General features: G+C 44.4%; 1 protein-coding gene across 6 annotated transcripts in view; it reads right to left on the bottom strand.

Moving 5' to 3' along the window:
- Positions 1-19,614, bottom strand: part of LOC139410542 (electrogenic sodium bicarbonate cotransporter 1-like) — a 362,813-nt gene that overhangs the window by 133,145 nt on the left and 210,054 nt on the right. For all 6 annotated transcript variants that reach the window (XM_071155809.1, XM_071155807.1, XM_071155806.1 and 3 more), the window contains 5 exons: positions 10,268-10,425; positions 10,102-10,189; positions 8,963-9,117; positions 8,773-8,886; positions 8,311-8,485 (listed from right to left, as the gene is read on the bottom strand). In XM_071155809.1, coding sequence (XP_071011910.1) covers positions 8,311-8,485; positions 8,773-8,886; positions 8,963-9,117; positions 10,102-10,189; positions 10,268-10,425 — 690 coding nt within the window. The remainder of the gene's footprint in view (positions 1-8,310; positions 8,486-8,772; positions 8,887-8,962; positions 9,118-10,101; positions 10,190-10,267; positions 10,426-19,614) is intronic.

Genomic DNA, 19,614 nt, shown 5'->3' with positions numbered 1-19,614 from the left:
TAAAAATACAAATGTCTGAAAAACATTCTGGGGGAAAACGTTCTTAATCGACATTGAAATAACTAAAATAAATGATATACTCTTCACTCTGTCCAGCTTGCTAAACGTCATCAAAACAAATGCTAGGCTGTCAAGAGGGCATAGACAATTCCAAAAGTGATGGATAGAGTACTATATTTAGCTAATTTTAGCCAATGAGGAAATATAATTATTTTTAAATAGGGTACCTCCAGACCACAGTGAAAACTGAATGTGGCGAATTGGGAAAAATGAGTTTGACAATCCTGATCTACATCCTGATAGTTTAACACCCCTTATCTACATCCTGATAGTTTAACACCCCTGATGATACCCCTGATCTACATCCTGACAGTTTAACACCCCTGATGATACCCCTGATCTACATCCTGATAGTTTAACACCCCTGATGATACCCCTGATCTACATCCTGATAGTTTAACACCCCCGATGATACCCCTGATCTACATCCTAATAGTTTAACACCCCTGATGATGCCCCTGATCTACATCCTAATAGTTTAACATCCCTGATGATGCCCCTGATCTACATCCTAATAGTTTAACACCCCTGATGATACCCCTGATCTACATCCTGATAGTTTAACACCCCTTATCTACATCCTGATAGTTTAACACCCCTGATGATACCCCTGATCTACATCCTGACAGTTTAACACCCCTGATGATACCCCTGATCTACATCCTGATAGTTTAACACCCCTGATGATATCCCTGATCTACATCCTGACAGTTTAACACCCCTGATGATACCCCTGATCTACATCCTGACAGTTTAACACCCCTGATGATACCCCTGATCTACATCCTGACAGTTTAACACCCCTGATGATGCCCCTGATCTACATCCTGATAGTTTAACACCCCTGATGATACTCCTGATCTACATCCTGACAGTTTAACACCCCTGATGATACCCCTGATCTACATCCTGATAGTTTAACACCCCTGATGATACCCCTGGTCTACATCCTAATAGTTTAACAACCCTAATGATGCCCCTGATCTACATCCTAATAGTTTAACACCCCTGATGATGCCCCTGATCTACATCCTAATAGTTTAACATCCCTAATGATACCCCTGATCTACATCCTGACAGTTTAACACCCCGGATCTACATCATGACAGTTTAACACCCCTGATCTACATCCTGACAGTTTAACACCCCTGATCTACATCCTGACAGTTTAACACCCTTGATCTACATCCTGACAGTTTAACACCTCTGATGATACCCCTGATCTACATCCTGACAGTTTAACACCCCTGATCTACATCCTGACAGTTTAACACCCTTGATCTACATCCTAATAGTTTAACACCCCTGATGATGCCCCTGATCTACGTCCTAATAGTTTAACATCCCTGATGATACCTCTGATCTACATCCTGACAGTTTAACACCCCTGATCTACATCCTGATAGTTTAACACCCCTGATGATACCCCTGATCTACATCCTAATAGTTTAACATCCCTGATGATACCTCTGATCTACATCCTGACAGTTTAACACCCCTGATAATACCCCTGATCTACATCCTGACAGTTTAACATCCCTGATGATACCTCTGATCTACATCCTGACAGTTTAACACCCCTGATCTACATCCTGATAGTTTAACACCCCTGATCTACACCCTGACAGTTTAACACCCCTGATCTACATCCTAATAGTTTAACATCCTTGATGATACTCCTGATCTACATCCTGACAGTTTAACACCCCTGATCTACATCCTGATAGTTTAACACCCCTGATGATACCCCTGATCTACATCCTGACAGTTTAACACCCCTGATGATACCCCTGATCTACATCCTGACAGTTTAACACCCCTGATGATACCCCTGATCTACATCCTGATAGTTTAACACCCCTGATCTACATCCTGACAGTATAACACCCCTGATCTACATCCTGATAGTTTAACACCCCTGATCTACATCCTGATAGTTTAACACCCCTGATCTACATCCTGATAGTTTAACACCCCTGATCTACATCCTGACAGTTTAACACCCCTGATCTACATCCTGATAGTTTAACACCCCTAATCTACATCCTGACAGTTTAACACCCCTGATCTACATCCTAATAGTTTAACATCCCCGATGATACTCCTGATCTACATCCTGACAGTTTAACACCCCTGATCTACATCCTGATAGTTTAACACCCCTGATCTACATCCTGACAGTTTAACACCCCTGATCTACATCCTGATAGTTTAACACCCCTGATGATACCCCTGATCTACATCCTAATAGTTTAACATCCCTGATGATACCTCTGATCTACATCCTGACAGTTTAACACCCCTGATAATACCCCTGATCTACATCCTAATAGTTTAACATCCCTGATCTTCATACTATGATTGATAGTTTGACACCCCTTTTATACATTTTAATAGTTTAGGGGCGGCAGGTAGCCTAGTGGTTAGAGCGTTGGGGCAGTAACCAGCAGTTAGCCTAGTGGTTAGAGCATTGGGTCAGTAACCAGCAGGTAGCCTAGTGGTTAGAGCGTTGGGGCAGTAACCAGCAGGTAGCCTAGTGGTTAGAGTGTTGGGCCAGTAACCAGCAGGTAGCCTATTGGTTAGAGCGTTGGGGCAGTAACCAGCAGGTAGCCTAGTGATTAGAGCGTTGGGGCAGTAACCAGCAGGTAGCCTAGTGGTTAGAGTGTTGGGCCAGTAACCAGCAGGTAGCCTAGTGGTTAGAGTGTTGGACTAGTAACCAGCAGGTAGCCTAGTGATTAGAGCATTGGGCCAGTAACCAGCAGGTAGCCTAGTGGTTAGAGCATTGGGCCAGTAACCGAAAGTTTGCTAGATCGAATCCCTGAGCTGACATGGTGAAAATCTGTCGTTCTGCCCCTGAACAAGGCAGTTAACCCACTGTCCCTAGGTCGTCATTGTAAATAAGAATTTATTCTTAACTGACTTGCCTAGAAATAAATAAAGGTTAAAAAAAATGTAAAACAATGAACACCCCTGATCTACATCCTGATAGTTTAACACCCCTGATCTTTGAAATATAGATAAGAATTTATCAACTCTACAAGCAACACTAGACTCTATTATTATGGTGGGAGATTTTAATACGGTCTTAAATACCTCTATGGACCGGAAAGGAAATCACACTACAAACTATCACACTCAGGCACTTAAGGAAATCATGAATGTCATGGATAAATTGCAATTAGTGGATATATGGAGGCTTAAATACCCTGACCTAGTGAGATATACATGGCGGAGGCTTAATCAAGCTAGTCGTCTTGATTACATTCTTATGTCATTCTCTCTGGCACCAAAAGTTAAAGTGTTGATAGGGGACAGAATGCGGTCGAACCATCACATAATTGGCATAGATATTACTCTTACAGAATTTCCAAGTGGGCGAGGATATTGGACATTTAATCAAAGCCTACTGGATTTAACCAGGACAGAATCATTTATAACAGAATTTTTCATAACATAACATAGGTACATCAGATCCTCTTATTGTACGGGACACTTTTAAATATGCCTTTAGAGGCCATGCAATTCAGTACTCATCTATAAAACAAAAGCAATGTAGGTCAAAAGAGTCCATATTAACAAAGGAAATGGAAGGACTAACAGTAAAGTTAGACAGCAATAAAAACTGTACCATAGAGGCTCAGAGTAAGTTAGAGGAAAAACAAAAAGAAATGGCGGAACTTATTCAAGAAAGATCCAGTGTAATATATTATAAAAATAAAGATCTGGTGTAATATATTATAAAAATAAAGATCTGTACAGAAAGACTTATGTGAAAGCCAAATTACAGAGGAGGAACTTGGGTTAGGGTTAGGGTTAGTCCAGGCCCTGCAGCGCCTAGCTCCACTCGCATTCACCAGGGGCTCTCATTTGTTGACTTCTGTAACCGTAAAAGCATTGGTTTCATGCATGTTAACATTAGAAGCCTCCTCACTAAGTTTGTTTTACTCACTAATTTAGCACACTCTGTCAACCCGGATGTCCTAACCATGTCTGAATCCTGGCTTAGGAAGGCCACCAGAAATCCTGAAATTTCCATCCCTAACTATAACATTTTCCAACAAGATATAACTGCCAAAGGGGGCAGAGTTGCAATCTACTGCAGAGACAGCCTGCAGAGCTCTGTCATACAATCCAGGTCTGTGTCCAAACAATTTGAGCTTCTACTTCTAAAAATCTACCTTTCCAGAAACAAGTCTCTCACCGTTGCTGATTGTTATAGACCACTCTCTTCCCCCAGCTGTGCCCTGGACACCATATGTGAATTGATTGCCCCCCATCTATCTTCAGAGCTCGTACTGTTAGGTGCCCTAAACTGGGACATGCTTAACACCCCGGCCGTCCTACAATCTAAGCTAGATGCTCTCAATCTCACACAAAGTATCAATGAACCTAACAGGTACAACACCAAATCTGTAAACACAGGCACCCTCATAGATATCATCCTGACCAACCTGCCTTCTAAATACAGAGAGAGTTGCAAAAGAGTTGCAAAATCTGGTCTCTTACAAATCAGCTGAGCTAGACGATCTGGACACTTTCTTTCTAAAATTATTTGCCGCAAATGTTGAAACCCCTATTACTAGCCTGTTCAACCTCTTTCGTATCGTCTGAGATCCCAAAAGATTGGAAAGCTGCCGCGGTCTTCCCTTTCTTCAAAGGGGGAGACACTCTAGACCCAAACTGTTACAGACCTATATCTATCCTACCCTGCCTTTCTAAGGTCTTCGAAAGCCAAGTTAACAAACAGATCACTGACCATTTTGAATCCCACTGTACCTTCTCCGCTATGCAATCTGATTTCTGAGCTGGTCATGGTTGCACCTCAGCGACTCTCAAGGTATTAAACGATATCATAACCACCATCGATAAAGACAGTACTGTGCAGCCGTATTCATCGACCTCCTCCATCGGCTTTCGACTCAACAGCCTTGGTTTCTCAAATGACTGCCTCGCCTGCTTCACCAACTACTTCTCAGACAGAGTTCAGTGTGTCAAATCGGAAGGCCTGTTGTCTGGACCTCTGGCAGTCTCTATGGGGGTGCCACAGGGTTCAATTCTCGGGCCGACTCTTTTGTCTGTATACATCAATTATGTCGCTCTTGCTGCTGGTGATTCTCTGATCCACCTCTATGCAGACAACACACCATTCGGTATACATCTGGCCCTTCTTTGGATACTGTGCTAACTAACCTCCAGGCGAGCTTCAATGCCATACAACTCTCCATCCGGGGCCTCCGACTGCTCTTAAATGCAAGTAAAACCAAATGCCTGATCTTCAACCGATCACTGCCAGCACCTGCCTGCCATCACTACTCTGGACGGTTCTGACTTATAATATGTGGACAATTACAAATACCTAGGTGTCTGGTTAGACTGTAAACACTCCTTCCAGACTCACATTAAGCATCTCCAATCCAAAATTAAATCTAGAATCGACTTCTTATTTCGCAACAAAGCACCCTTCACTAATGCTGCCAAACATACCCTCTTAAAACGGACTATCCTACCGATCCTTGACTTCGGAGATGTCATTTACAAAATAGCCTCCAACACTTTACTCAGCAAATTGGATGCAGTCTATCACAGTGCCATCCGTTTTGTCACCAAAGCCACATATACTACCTACCACTGCGACCTGTATTCTCTCATTGGCTGGCCCCATATTCGTCGCCAAATCCACTAGCTCCAGGTCATGTATAAGTCTGCCAGGTAAAGCCCCACCTCATCTCAGCTCACTGGTCACCATAGCAGAACCCACCCGTAGCACGCGCTCCAGCAGGTATATTTCACTGGTCACCCCCAAAGCCTATTCCTCATTTGGCCACCTTACCTCACAGTTCTCTGATGCCAATGACTGGAACGAATTGCAAAAATCACTGAAGCTGGAGACACATATCTCCCTCACTAACTTTAAGCATCAGCTGTCAGAGCAGTTCACAGATCACTGCACCTGTACATAGCCCATCTGTAAATAGCCCATCCAACTACCTCATATTGTTATCTATATACATTTCTTGCTCCTTTGCACCCCAGTATCTCTACATGCACATTCATCTTCTGCACATCTATCACTCCAGTGTTTAATTGCTAAATTGTCATTAATTCGCCACTATGGCCTAGTTATTGCCTTACCTCCCTAATCTTACCTCCTTTGCACACATTGAATATAGATTTTTTTCTATTGTGTTATTGACTGTACGTTTGTGTATTCCATGTGTGACACGTTTGTGTCGCACTGCTTTTCTTTATCTTGGCCAGGTCACAGTTGTAAATGAGAACTTTTTCTCAACTGGCCTACCTGGTTAAATAAAGGTTAAATAAAAACTATATAAATAAATGTACTTAATTAAACCTCTTTGAGCCATGTGAGACGCTAGCGTCCCACCTAGGCAACAGGAAATGGAAGTGCGCAATGCCAAATGCTAATAGTACTCGATAAAACTCAAACTTTCATTAAAACACACATGCAGGGTACTGAATTAAAGCTACACTCGTTGTGAATCTAGCCAACATGTCAGATTTTTAAAATGCTTTTAGGCAAAAGCATGAGAAGCTATTATCTGATAGCATGCAACACCCCAAAATACCTGAAGGGGACGTAAACAAAAGAATTAGCGTAGCCGGCGCTACACAAAACGCAGAAATAAAATATAAAACATTCATTACCTTTGATGAGATTCTTTGTTGGCACTCCTATATGTTCCATAAACATCACAATTGGGTCTTTTTCCCGATTAAATCCGTCCATGTATGCCCAAAATATCAATTTATATAGCCCGTCTGATCCATCCAAAAGCTCTGTTCCAAAACGCAACGTCATTTTTTAAAATTAAATAAGTTGCCTATATTCTTTGACAAAACACTTCAAACGACTTTTGTAACCCAACTTTAGGTATTTGTAAACGTTAATAATCGATCAAATTGATCACTGGGCGATCTGTATTCAATAGCAGCTACTCTAGAAAGCGTTGTCCTTTCTCTCTCTTCCAAAAGTCTCTTCCTGTATACTGGACGAAAGGAAGGATCTACTTCTCATTACACAAAGGATTTTTGCCAACGAAATTGGGAGTATTGGCGACATCGTGTGGAAGTTGTAGGAACTGAAAGCTCACCGTTATATATTTTTGCTTGCAATAAACAAGTCAGAGACTGGCGGATTAATACTTTTCTGTGGTTTTCGTGACCAGGTTTTTCTTTGGGATTTCGCTTGCAGTTCACGTTCTGTTATAGTCACAGACATTATTTAACCAGTTTTAGAAACGTCAGAGTGTTTTCTATCCACACATACTAATCATATGCATATACTATATTCCTGGCATGAGTAGCAGGACGTTAAAATGTTACGCGATTTTTATCAAAATGTTGAAATAATTCAGGGGAGCTTTAAGAGGTGTATAACTTGACCAATTCGGCACATTTGGGCAAACTCCTGGCAAACTCCTGGCAGACTTGATGTAAAATATTGTGTAGTGGGGGATTATTCTTCACTGGATCAGTCTGAAAATTTGGACACACAATGCTGCCATCTTGTGGACCAAATCTTAATCACAACTCGGATCCTATCTTAATGTATGGCCTTTCTCTTGCGTTTCAAAGATAATGAAAAACAATAAACACATTTTTTTTCTGTAATTTGAAAAAATGAAAATGGCCATTCTTGAACATGGGGGTGATACATTTTTACTAATTTACTAGAGAACCAAGTTAAGTATAACTTTTGTATGACTGAATCCTTTAGTGAGAGGTCTAATGCTTTAATATTTAATAATTTCTGTCCTCCAAATCCCTATTCATTATATAAATAGGCCCTTTTAATTTTGTTTGGCTTGCCATTCCAAATAAAATTGATCTCATGTGATATATTCTCCGACATTAATTTCACATTTCCACAAACTTCAAAGTGTTTCCTTTCAAATGCTATCAAATAAATGCATATTCTTGCTTCAGGTCCTGAGCTACAGGCAGATATATTTGGGTATGTCATTTAAGGCATGTAGATCAGGATGTAGATCAGAGCTGTTAAACTATCAGGATGTAGATTAGGGGTCTCAAACTATCAGTGATATTATGTTGATTATGGATTTTAAACTATCAGGATGCAGTTCAGGGGTGTTCTACAATCAGTGTGTAGATCAGCGTTGATAAACTATCAGTATCTACATCCTGATAGTTTAGTTTAACTGGGAGAGTGCACCTTTAATTCATAACAAAGGTCTCAACATGCTTGGCAGAAAGAAGATATAGCCTGACCTGCATGTTGTCGGTGGCGTCTCCTAGCAACCCTCCGAAGGTGATGGCGTTAGTTACGGTTCCTAGGTAGATGAACAGGATGGCCGACAGTGCCTGGATGTGGAACACATCGTAGAAATCACTGGCGAAGAATGGAGCTTTCCTTTTGATGTCAAGTAGGAGGCCTCCACAAAACCTGAAAATCATGAAGAAAAACATTCTGGTTGTCCTTTCCTGCCCTGTCCTGACTCACTAACCTATCCTGAGACTCATACATTTTATTGGTTGACTCCAGAGGAATGGAAGACGAGAAATGGGAGTCGAGGTGCAACAGTTAATTTTTTTTAAACGATAAGCGCAATGATCGCACACCTTTAAAAAAGTATCATTTTATTCAAGCAACTATTAAAAGCTTGATGTTTCAGCCTTCATCAATGGCCTTCATCAGTACAGTGTTTTATTGTGTTTTATTAGTTGACTCACCTGCCTGTCTTCTTGAGCTCGTCTCCCACTGCATGCCCCCCTCCCCCTCCTCCCCCATCATGGGGCGTGTTTCCGTTCATCTGGCCGCTGTCGCCTCCAGCATACATGTTCTTCCTGAGAAGCACAATATAGAGGACTATAGTATAGAAACGCATAAAACAGCATATCATGTCAGCAGATGGATGCTAACCTTTTGTCAGCAGAAGGTACAGACTTGGGCGGTTCTATCCTGATGGCCGGGTCCCATTCCCCCGGGGGCAGAACAATCACCTCATCCAGAAACTCATCGATGCCAGCCAGCAGATCCTCTCTGTCCTTCGCCTTGTATGCTATGTCATGGAACACCTGCATAAGACATGTCGTCAGTTCAACAACACTTAGATTTGATTTAGTTTTTCTTTTTATATATTTGTAGTTTGTTTTGTCTCTTGTAAAGTAGAAAGTTAATGTTCAAATTGTCTACTGATTAAATTAAATATGAAGTGAGAGCTGACAGTTGGTGCCCAGTAGGGGGCCTCAGTGAGTTATCAGAAAAAGCTGGAAAAAACAAAGCAGTTGTGAATATCAGCAACAAGTACATCTCAGCTGGTTTGGAAAGGGACTGAATGTGAATGTTCAACTAGTAGACAGCATACCTGTATAGCATTCATCTGACTGATTTATACAGGCACCATAGTATTTAGTAGGGACTCAGACATGTATTCAGCTGACACCTTGCTCTGTGCTGCTTACCTCATCTGACATTATAGCTGACACCTTGCTCTGTGCTGTTTACCTCTGACATCATCGCTGACACCTTGCTCTGCACTGCTTACCTCATCTGACATTATAGCTGACACCTTGCTCTGTGCTGCTTACCTCATCTGACATCATCGCTGACACCTTGCTCTGTGCTGCTTACCTCATCTGACATCATAGCTGACACCTTGCTCTGTGCTGCTTACCTCATCTGACATCTTACCTGACACCTTGCTCTGTGCTGCTTACATCATCTGACATCATAGCTGACACCTTGATCTGTGCTGCTTACCTCATCTGACATCATAGCTGACACCTTGCTTTGTGCTGCTTACCTCATCTGACATCATAGCTGAAACTTTGCTCTGCTTACCTCATCTGACATCATAGCTAATTCCTTGCTCTGAAACCTTGCTCTGCTTACCTCATCTGACATCATAGCTGATACCTTCCCATAGGGCGGTGCACAATTGGCCCAGCGTAGTCCGGGTTAAGGGAGGATTTGGCAGGGGTAGAATTTGTTCTTTACTGACTTGCCTAGTAAAAAAAGTAAAGGTTAAATTCCTTTCTCTGAAACCTTGTTCTGCTTACCTCATCTGACATGAGGGTGGCGATAGCTCTTCCTATCTCATGATAGGACTTGGCTTTTCCTTTGGGTCCTAAAAGGATGAACAGGAATCTGAGGATGAAAGACCAAAGAGATTACATGATGTCAAACCGTAACAACTCTAGTTTACATATACATTTATATATTAACCTGGTGGGGACAGGGACTTCTGTAAGAGCTCCCAGCATCACAGCCTGCTGTAGACGGACAAATGCCACAAAGGGGGCGTCCAGGAAGTCCACCTCTCCAACGAGAACGTTGGATGCCTCGGCGTCTCGGGGAAGCTTCTTCATGAACTTGTTCTTCAGCTGAAACGGAGAATAACAGAGGACATTTAGTGACACCTTCAGCCTAGCTAACAGAAACCCTAACCCTAAGTACAGTTGAAGTCGGAAGTTTATATAAACCCTAGTCAAATACATTTAAACTCAGTTTTTCACAATTCCTGACATTTAATCCTTGTAAACATTCCCTGTCTTAGGTCAGTTAGGATCCCCACTTTATTTTAAGAATGTGAAATGTCAGAATAATAGTAGAGAGAATGATTTATTTCATATTTTATTTATTTCATCACATTCCCAGTGGGTCAGAAGTTTACATACTCAATTAGTATTTGGTAGCATTGCCTTTAAATTGTTTAACTTGGGTCAAATGTTTCGGGTTTGCGTTCCACAAGCTCCCCAAAATAAGTTGGGTGAATTTTGGCCCATTCCTCCTGACAGAGCTGGTCTAACTGAGTCAGGTTTGTAGGCCGCCTTTCTCACACAGGCTTTTTCAGTTCTGCCCACAAATTGTCTATAGGATTGAGGTCAGGGTTTTGTGATGGCCACTCCAATACCTTGACTATGTTGTCATTTTGCCACAACTTTGGAAACATGCTTGGGGTCATTGTCCATTTGGAAGACCCATTTGCGACCAAGCTTTAACTTCCTGACTGATGTCTTGAGATGTTGTTTCAATATATGCACATAATTTTCCTACCTCATGTTGCAATCTATTTTGTGAAGTGCACCAGTCCCTCCTGCAGCACCCCCACAACATGATGCTGCCACCCTTGTCCTTCACGGTTGGGATGGTGTTCTTAGGCTTGCAAGCCTCCTCCTTTTTCCTCCAAACATAACGATGGTCATTATGGCCAAACAGTTCTATTTTTGTTTCATCAGACCAGAGGACATTTCTCCAAAAAGTATGATCTTTGTCCCCATGTGCAGTTGCAAACCGTAGTCTGTCTTTTTTATGGTGGTTTTGGAGCAGTGGCTTCTTCCTTGCGGAGCGGTATAGGAAGCGTTTTACTGTGGCTATAGATACTTTTGTACCTGTTTCCTCCAGCATCTTCACAAGGTCCTTTGTTGTTGTTCTGGAATTGATTTGCACTTTTCGCACCAAAGTACTGTGGCAAAGAAGGGGGTCCCCTGGTCGGTAAGGATCTCCTTTGGAACCCCTACCCTGGTGAACAAGAGCACTAATTCCTTTGCGATATTTTTGGAAGCCATCATCCGAAGGGGAATGGCTTCTGGGTAGCGAGTGGCATAATCTAGAATGACCAGAATGTATTGATGCCCTCTGGCGGATTTGGGTAGTGGGCCCACTAAATCCATCGCTATCCTCTCAAATGGCGTTTTGATTATGGGGAGTGGCACTAGCGGGCTTCTAACAGCTGGTCGGGGTTCCAAAGGAGATCCTTACCGACCAGGGGACCCCCTTCTTTGCCACATGAACAATATATCATTCCAGCACTCTCTCTCCCTCTTCCTGGTTTTTCTTGACCCTTTATCTGTGGGTCGGCTCCACCTTCTGAGGGTTCCCCTTGCTCCTGGGACTTGTAGTTTTGGCGGTCGGCCATTTTGTGATCTGTAGTTCTGACATGGGTGGCCATTTTAGTGATCGGGCAGAGCCCGTTTATTAGTTCTGCTCTCACATATCTGCCATTTATCACTCGACCCCCTTCTTTGCCACAGTACGTTCATCTCTAGGAGACAGAACACCTCCTTCCTGAGTGCTATAATGGCTGTGTGGTCCCATGGTGTTTATACTTGCGTTCTACTGTTTGTACAGATAAACATGGTACCTTCAGGATTTTGGAAATTGCTCCCAAGGATGAACCAGACTTGTGGACGTCTACAATTTTTTTTCTGAGGTCTTGGCTGATTTATTTTGATTTTCCCTTGATGTCAAGCAAAGAGGCACTGAGTTTGAAGGCAGGCTTTGAAATACATGCACAAGTACACCTCCGAGTCACTCAAATGATGTCAATTAGCCTATAAGAAGCTTATAAAGCCATGACATTTTCTGGAATTTTCCAAGCTGTTTAAAGGCACAGTCAACTTAGTATATGTAAACTTCTGACCCCCTGGAATTGTGATATAGTGAATTATAAGTGAAATAATATGTCTGTAAACAATTGTTGGAAAAATGACTTGTGTCATGCACAAACTAGATGTCCTAACCAACTTGACAAAACTATAGTTTGTTAACAAGACATTTGTGGAGTGGTTGAAAAACGAGTTTTAATGACTCCAACCTAAGTGTATGTAAACTTCTGACTTCAACTCCATCAGAGGAGAATGACTAGTAACACCTTCAGCCCAGCTAACAGAAACCCAGGGAGGGAGCTCAACATTAGCTGGGACCCCGATCAGTAAATCACATTCCCACATTCCAGCCAAATAAAAAACCAGGAGGATCAGCAGAAGCAGAAGCCAGCCTTCCTGTTCCTAGCAGGCCTGGGAAGTTTTACCACCCAGCATGGAACCTGTTCTCTGACAGATGTACCACCCAGCATGGAACCTGTTCTCTGACAGATGTACCACCCAGCATGGAACCTGTTCTCTGACAGATGTACCACACAGCATGGAACCTGTTCTCTGACAGATGTACCACCCAGCATGGAACCTGATGATGACAATACTAATAATAATAATATAACCAGACAGGTTACAAGTGTAATTATTTGCTGTATTCCTAAACAAAATCACCACCATCATCATCTATCCAAATCTTTACTATGGGCACCTTTTTATCCAAGCTACTCAATACTGCCCCCCAGTCCCAAATAAGTTTTTGAGCTACTGTGATTTCCTTTCCAAAAATGTCTGAACGCTTGGATAGCGATCAGTGTAATTGATAAAGCAAGCATCATAGAATACCCATAACACACTCTGTAATAAACCTTCGATCCTGGAGAAAAACCATGTAACAAGTTAACAACTGAAGCTGTGGTACATCACCATGTAACATGTTAACAACTGAAGCTGTGGTACATCACCACGTAACATGTTAACAACTGAAGCTGTGGTACATCACCATGTAACAGCAGAACACTTGTAGAACATTTGAAGCAGTTCTAGAATCCTTATCTTGTTAGTCTTTCTCCACTACTGCATTCTGCCACAGTAATTGTTACCAAATTACTACGAATCTGAATCTGGTTGGCAGTTCCTAATTAACTGGAAGCAGTTTAGTTGGTTTAGATCAAAACATCATGGCAACTCATTACAAAAACACTGTGACGCAAGGAGAGCCTCTTAATTCAGTGAGATTCCAAATCTAGGAGACATTCTGGCATGTTTCTGAATGACCTCATCTCTAACTCTAACCCCTCCCCCCAATCGCAGAGAATCATGTTGTCTTCAGTCTTGGCAGCAGGTTGTCGGGGGTGATTAAACTGAGGCATTAAAGTTGATTAAACCACTGGCCTGATTTTACCTCGGTGTAACACAATCTAGATCAAGTCCAGTAAGCAACATTTCAAATTCCACTTCCCTTTCCACTTTCTGTCCCATCAAACCGCATTATTAAATTACAATATATTAGTTTTAAACTCAGCATTAAAAGAAACGTCCTCTCACTGTCAACTGCGTTTATTTTCAGCAAACTTAACATGTGTAAATATTTGTATGAACATAACAAGATCAACAACTGAGACATAAACTGAACAAGTTCCACAGACATGTGACTAAAATAAATGGAATAATGTGTCCCTGAACAATGGGGGGGGGTCAAAATCAAAAGTAACAGTCCACAGTGTGGCCACCAGCTGCATTAAGTACTGCAGTGCATCTCCTCCTTATGGACTGCACCAGATTTGCCAGTTCTTGCTGTGAGATGTTACCCCACTCTTCCACCAAGACACCTGCAAGTTCCCGGACATTTCTGAGGGGATTGGCCCTAGCCCTCACCCTCCGATCCAACAGGTCCCAGATGTGCTCAGTGGGATTGAGATCCAGGCTCTTTGCTGGCCATGGCAGAACACTGACAATCCTGTCTTGCATGAAATCACGCACAGAACGAGCAGTATGGCTGGTGATATTGTCATGCTGGAGGGTCATGTCAGGATGAGCCTGCAGGAAGTGTACCACATGAGGGAGGAGGACGTCTTCCCTGAAACGCACAGCGTTGAGATTGCCTGCAATGACAACAAGCTCAGTCCGATGATGCTGTGACACATCGCCCCAGACCATGATGGACCCCCCACCTCCAAACTGATCCCACTCCAGAGTACAGGACTCGGTGTAACGCTCATTCCTTCGACGATAAACGCGAGTCTGACCATCACCCCTTGTGAGACAAAACCGCAACTCGTCAGTGAAGAACACTTTTTGCCAGTCCTGTCTGGTCCAGCGACGGTGGGTTTGTACCCATAGGCGATGTTGTTGCCGGTGATGTCTGGTGAGGACCTGCCTTACAACAGGCCTACAAGCCCTCAGTCCAGCCTCTCTCAACCTACTGCGAACAGTCTGAGCACTGATGGTGGGATTGTGCGTTCCTGGTGTAACACGGGCAATTGTTGTTGCCATCCTGTACCTGTCCCGCAGTTGTGATGTTCAGATGTACCGATCCTGTGCAGGTGTTGTTACACGTGGTCTGCCACTGCGAGGACAATCAGCTGTCCGTCCTGTCCCTCTGTAGCGCTGTCTTAGGCATTTCACAGTACGGACATTGCAAATTATTGCCCTGGCCATATCTGCAGTCCTCATGCCTCCTTGCAGCATGCCTAAGGCACGTTCACGCAGATGAGCAGGGATCCTGGGCATCTTTCTTTTGGTGTTTTTCAGAGTCAGTAGAATGGCCTCTTTAGTGTCCTAAGTTTTCATAACTGTGACCTTCATTTCCTACCGTCTGTAAGCTGTTAGTGTCTTAACGACCGTTCCACAGGTGCATCTTCATTAACTCTTTATGTTTCATTGAACAAGCATGGGAAACAGTGTTTAAACCCTTTACAATGAAGATCTGTGAAGTTATTTGGATTTTTACTAATTATCTTTGAAAGACAGGGTCCTGAAAAAGGTACTTTTTATTTCTACATGTGGGTCATTTGGTGTCTTAATCTTTTAAATGACAGCATTAATCTGTGGGACCCTGTCTAACCTGCCACCCAACAGTCACTACTGTTTCTGTCTGCCATCACACACTGCTAACTGACATCCAGCCATTCCAGAGGGAGGGAGGAAGGGAGGGACCTCTAAAGAGAGACAAAGAAACAAAGAGATCTTCTGTTGAATCTGACAATTAATCTTAATGGTTGTACAGTCGTCTCAAATAAAACTGTGAAGGACCTCGGCATTACTCTGGACCCTGATCTCTCTTTTGAAGAACATATCAAGACCATTTCAAGGACAGCTTTTTTCCATCTACGTAACATTGCAAAAATCAGAAACTTTCTGTCCAAAAATGATGCAGAAAAATTAATCCATGCTTTTGTCACTTCCAGGTTAGACTACTGCAATGCTCTACTTTCCGGCCACCCGGATAAAGCACTAAATAAACTTCAGTTAGTGCTAAATACGGCTGCTAGAATCCTGACTAGAACCAAAAAATTTGATCATATTACTCCAGTGCTAGCCTCTCTACACTGGCTTCCTGTCAAAGCAAGGGCTGATTTCAAGGTTTTACTGCTAACCTACAAAGCATTACATGGGCTTGCTCCTACCTATCTCTCTGATTTGGTCCTGCCGTACATACCTACACGTACGCTACGGTCACAAGACGCAGGCCTCCTAATTGTCCCTAGAATTTTTAAGCAAACAGCTGGAGGCAGGGCTTTCTCCTATAGAGCTCCATTTTTATGGAACGGTCTGCCTACCCATGTCAGAGACGCAAACTCGGTCTCAACCTTTAAGTCTCTACTGAAGACTCATCTCTTCAGTGGGTCATATGATTGAGTGTAGTCTGGCCCAGGAGTGGGAGGGTGAACGGAAAGGCTCTGGAGCAACGAATCGCCCTTGCTGTCTCTGCCTGGCCGGTTCCCCTCTTTCCACTGGGATTCTCTGCCTCTAACCCTATTACAGGGGCTGAGTCACTGGCTTTACTGGGGCTCTCTCATGCCGTCCCTGGAGGGGGTGCGTCACCTGAGTGGGTTGAGTCACTGATGTGGTCATCCTGTCTGGGTTGGCGCCCCCCCCCCCCCCCCCCCCTGGGTTGTGCCGTGGCGGAGGTCTTTGTGGGCTATACTCAGCCTTGTCTCAGGATGGTAAGTTGGTGGTTGAAGATATCCCTCTAGTGGTGTGGGGGCTGTGCTTTGGCAAAGTGGGTGGGGTTATATCCTTCCTGTTTGGCCCTGTCCGGGGGTGTCCTAGGAGTCCTCGGACCTGTCCACAAGTCCTGACCTATAGCTGGCCTGTCCACAAGTCCTGACCTATAGCTGGCCTGTCTACAAGTCCTGACCTAAAACTGACCTGTCCACAAGTCCCAACCTATAGCTGACCTGTCCACAAGTCCTGACCTATAGCTGACCTGTCCACAAGTCCTGACCTATAGCTGACCTGTCCACAAGTCCTGACCTATAGCTGACCTGTCCACATGTCCTGACCTATAGCTGACCTGTCCACAAGTCCTGACCTATAGCTGACCTGTAACAAGTCCCATCATATAGCTGATGTGGACACATGTCCTACAGCTGATTTGGCCACAAGTCCTCTCCAATAGCTGAACTGATAATGTGCCCTGTCCTCACATGTCCTGTCCTATAGCTGACCTGTCCACATGCCCTGTTAAATAGCTGATGTATCCTCATGTCTTGTCCTATAGATGACCTGTCCACAAGTTCTGTTCAATAGCTGATCTATCCACATGTCCTGTCCTATAGATGACCTGTCCACAAGTCCTGTCCTACAGCTGATTTGGTCACAAGTCCTCTCCAATAGCTGAACTGATAATGTGCCCTGTCCTCACATGTCCTGTCCTAAACCTGACCTAAACCTGACCTGTCCTCAAGTCCTGTTCATAGCTCATCTATCCACATGCCCTGTCCTATAGCTGACCTATCCACAAGTCCTGTTCAATAGCTAATCTATCCACATTTCCTGTCCTATAGCTGACCTGTCCACTAGTGCTGTTCAATAGCTGATCTATCCATATATCCTGTCCTAAAGCTGACCTGTCCACATGTCCTGTACCGTAGCTGATCTGTCCACATGTCCCGTCCTACAGCTGACCTGTCCACATGTCCTGTACCGTAGCTGATCTGTCCACATGCCCCGTCCTACAGCTGACCTGTCCACATGTCCTGTACCGTAGCTGATCTGTCCACATGTCCCGTCCTACAGCTGACCTGTCCACATGTCCTGTACCGTAGCTGACCTGTCCACATGTCCTGTACCGTAGCTGACCTGTCCACATGTCCTGTACCGTAGCTGACCTGTCCACATGTCCCGTCCTATAGCTGATCTGTCCAAATGCCCCGTCATACAGCTGACCTGTCCACAGGTCCTGTACCGTAGCTGATCTGTCCACTTGCCCCGTCCTACAGCTGACCTGTCCACATGTCCTGTACCGTAGCTGATCTGTCCACATGCCCCGTCCTACAGCTGACCTGCCCACATGTCCTGTACCGTAGCTGATCTGTCCACATGTCCCGTCCTACAGCTGACCTGTCCACATGTCCCGTCCTACAGCTGACCTGTCCACATGTCCTGTACCGTAGCTGATGTGTCCACATGCCCCGTCCTACAGCTGACCTGTCCACATGTCCTGTACCGTAGCTGATCTACCCACATGCCCCGTCCTACAGCTGACCTGTCCACATGTCCCATCCTACAGCTGACCTGTCCACATGTCCTGTACCGTAGCTGATTTGTCCACATGCCCCGTCCTACAGCTGACCTGTCCACATGTCCTGTACCGTAGCTGATCTGTCCACATGCCACGTCCTACAGCTGACCTGTCCACATGTCCTGTACTTTAGCTGATCTGTCCACATGTCCTGTACCGTAGCTGATGTGTCCACATGCCCCGTCCTACAGCTGACTTGTCCACATGTCCTGTACCGTAGCTGATCTGTCCACATGCCCCGTCCTACAGCTGACCTGTCCACATGTCCTGTACCGTAGCTGATGTGTCCACATGCCCCGTCCTACAGCTGACCTGTCCACATGTCCTGTACCGTAGCTGACCTGTCCACATGTCCCGTCCTACAGCTGACCTGTCCACATGTCCTGTACTGTAACTGACCTGTCCACATGTCCTCTACCGTAGCTGGGCTGTCCACATGTCCTGACCTATAGCTGACCTTTCCACAAGTCCTGACCTATAGCTGGGCTGTCCAAATGTCCTGACCTATAGCTGACCTGTCCACATATCCTGACCTATAGCTGACCTGTCCACAAGTCCTGACCTATAGCTGGGCTGTCCACTTGTCCTGACCTATAGCTGACCTGTCCACATGTCCTGACCTATAGCTGACCTGTCCACAAGTCCTGACCTATAGCTGACCTGTCCACATGTCCCGTTCTACAGCTGACCTGTCCACATGTCCTGTACTGTAGCTGATCTGTCCAAATGCCCCGTCCTACAGCTGACCTGTCCACATGTCCTGTACCGTAGCTGATCTGTCCACATGCCCCGTCCTACAGCTGACCTGTCCACATGTCCTGTACCGTAGCTGATCTGTCCACATGTCATGTACCGTAGCTGGCCTGTCCACAAGTCCTGACCTATAGCTGGCCTGTCCACAAGTCCTGACCTATAGCTGACCTGTCCACAAGTCCCAACCTATAGCTGACCTGTCCACAAGTCCTGACCTATAGCTGGCCTGTCCACAAGTCCTGACCTATAGTTGGCCTGTCTACAAGTCCTGACCTAAAACTGACCTGTCCACAAGTCCCAACCTATAGCTGACCTGTCCACAAGTCCTGACCTATAGCTGACCTGTCCACAAGTCCTGACCTATAGCTGACCTGTCCACATGTCCTGACCTATAGCTGACCTGTCCACAAGTCCTGACCTATAGCTGACCTGTAACAAGTCCCATCATATAGCTGATGTGGACACATGTCCTACAGCTGATTTGGCCACAAGTCCACTCCAATAGCTGAACTGATAATGTGCCCTGTCCTCACATGTCCTGTCCTATAGCTGACCTGTCCACATGCCCTGTTAAATAGCTGATGTATCCTCATGTCTTGTCCTATAGATGACCTGTCCACAAGTACTGTTCAATAGCTGATCTATCCACATGTCCTGTCCTATAGATGACCTGTCCACAAGTCCCATCCTATAGC

The sequence above is a fragment of the Oncorhynchus clarkii genome, chromosome 6 (assembly GCF_045791955.1).
Source record: "Oncorhynchus clarkii lewisi isolate Uvic-CL-2024 chromosome 6, UVic_Ocla_1.0, whole genome shotgun sequence".
Lineage (NCBI taxonomy): Eukaryota > Metazoa > Chordata > Actinopteri > Salmoniformes > Salmonidae > Oncorhynchus > Oncorhynchus clarkii.
This window is presented reverse-complemented; position numbering and strand designations above follow the sequence as displayed.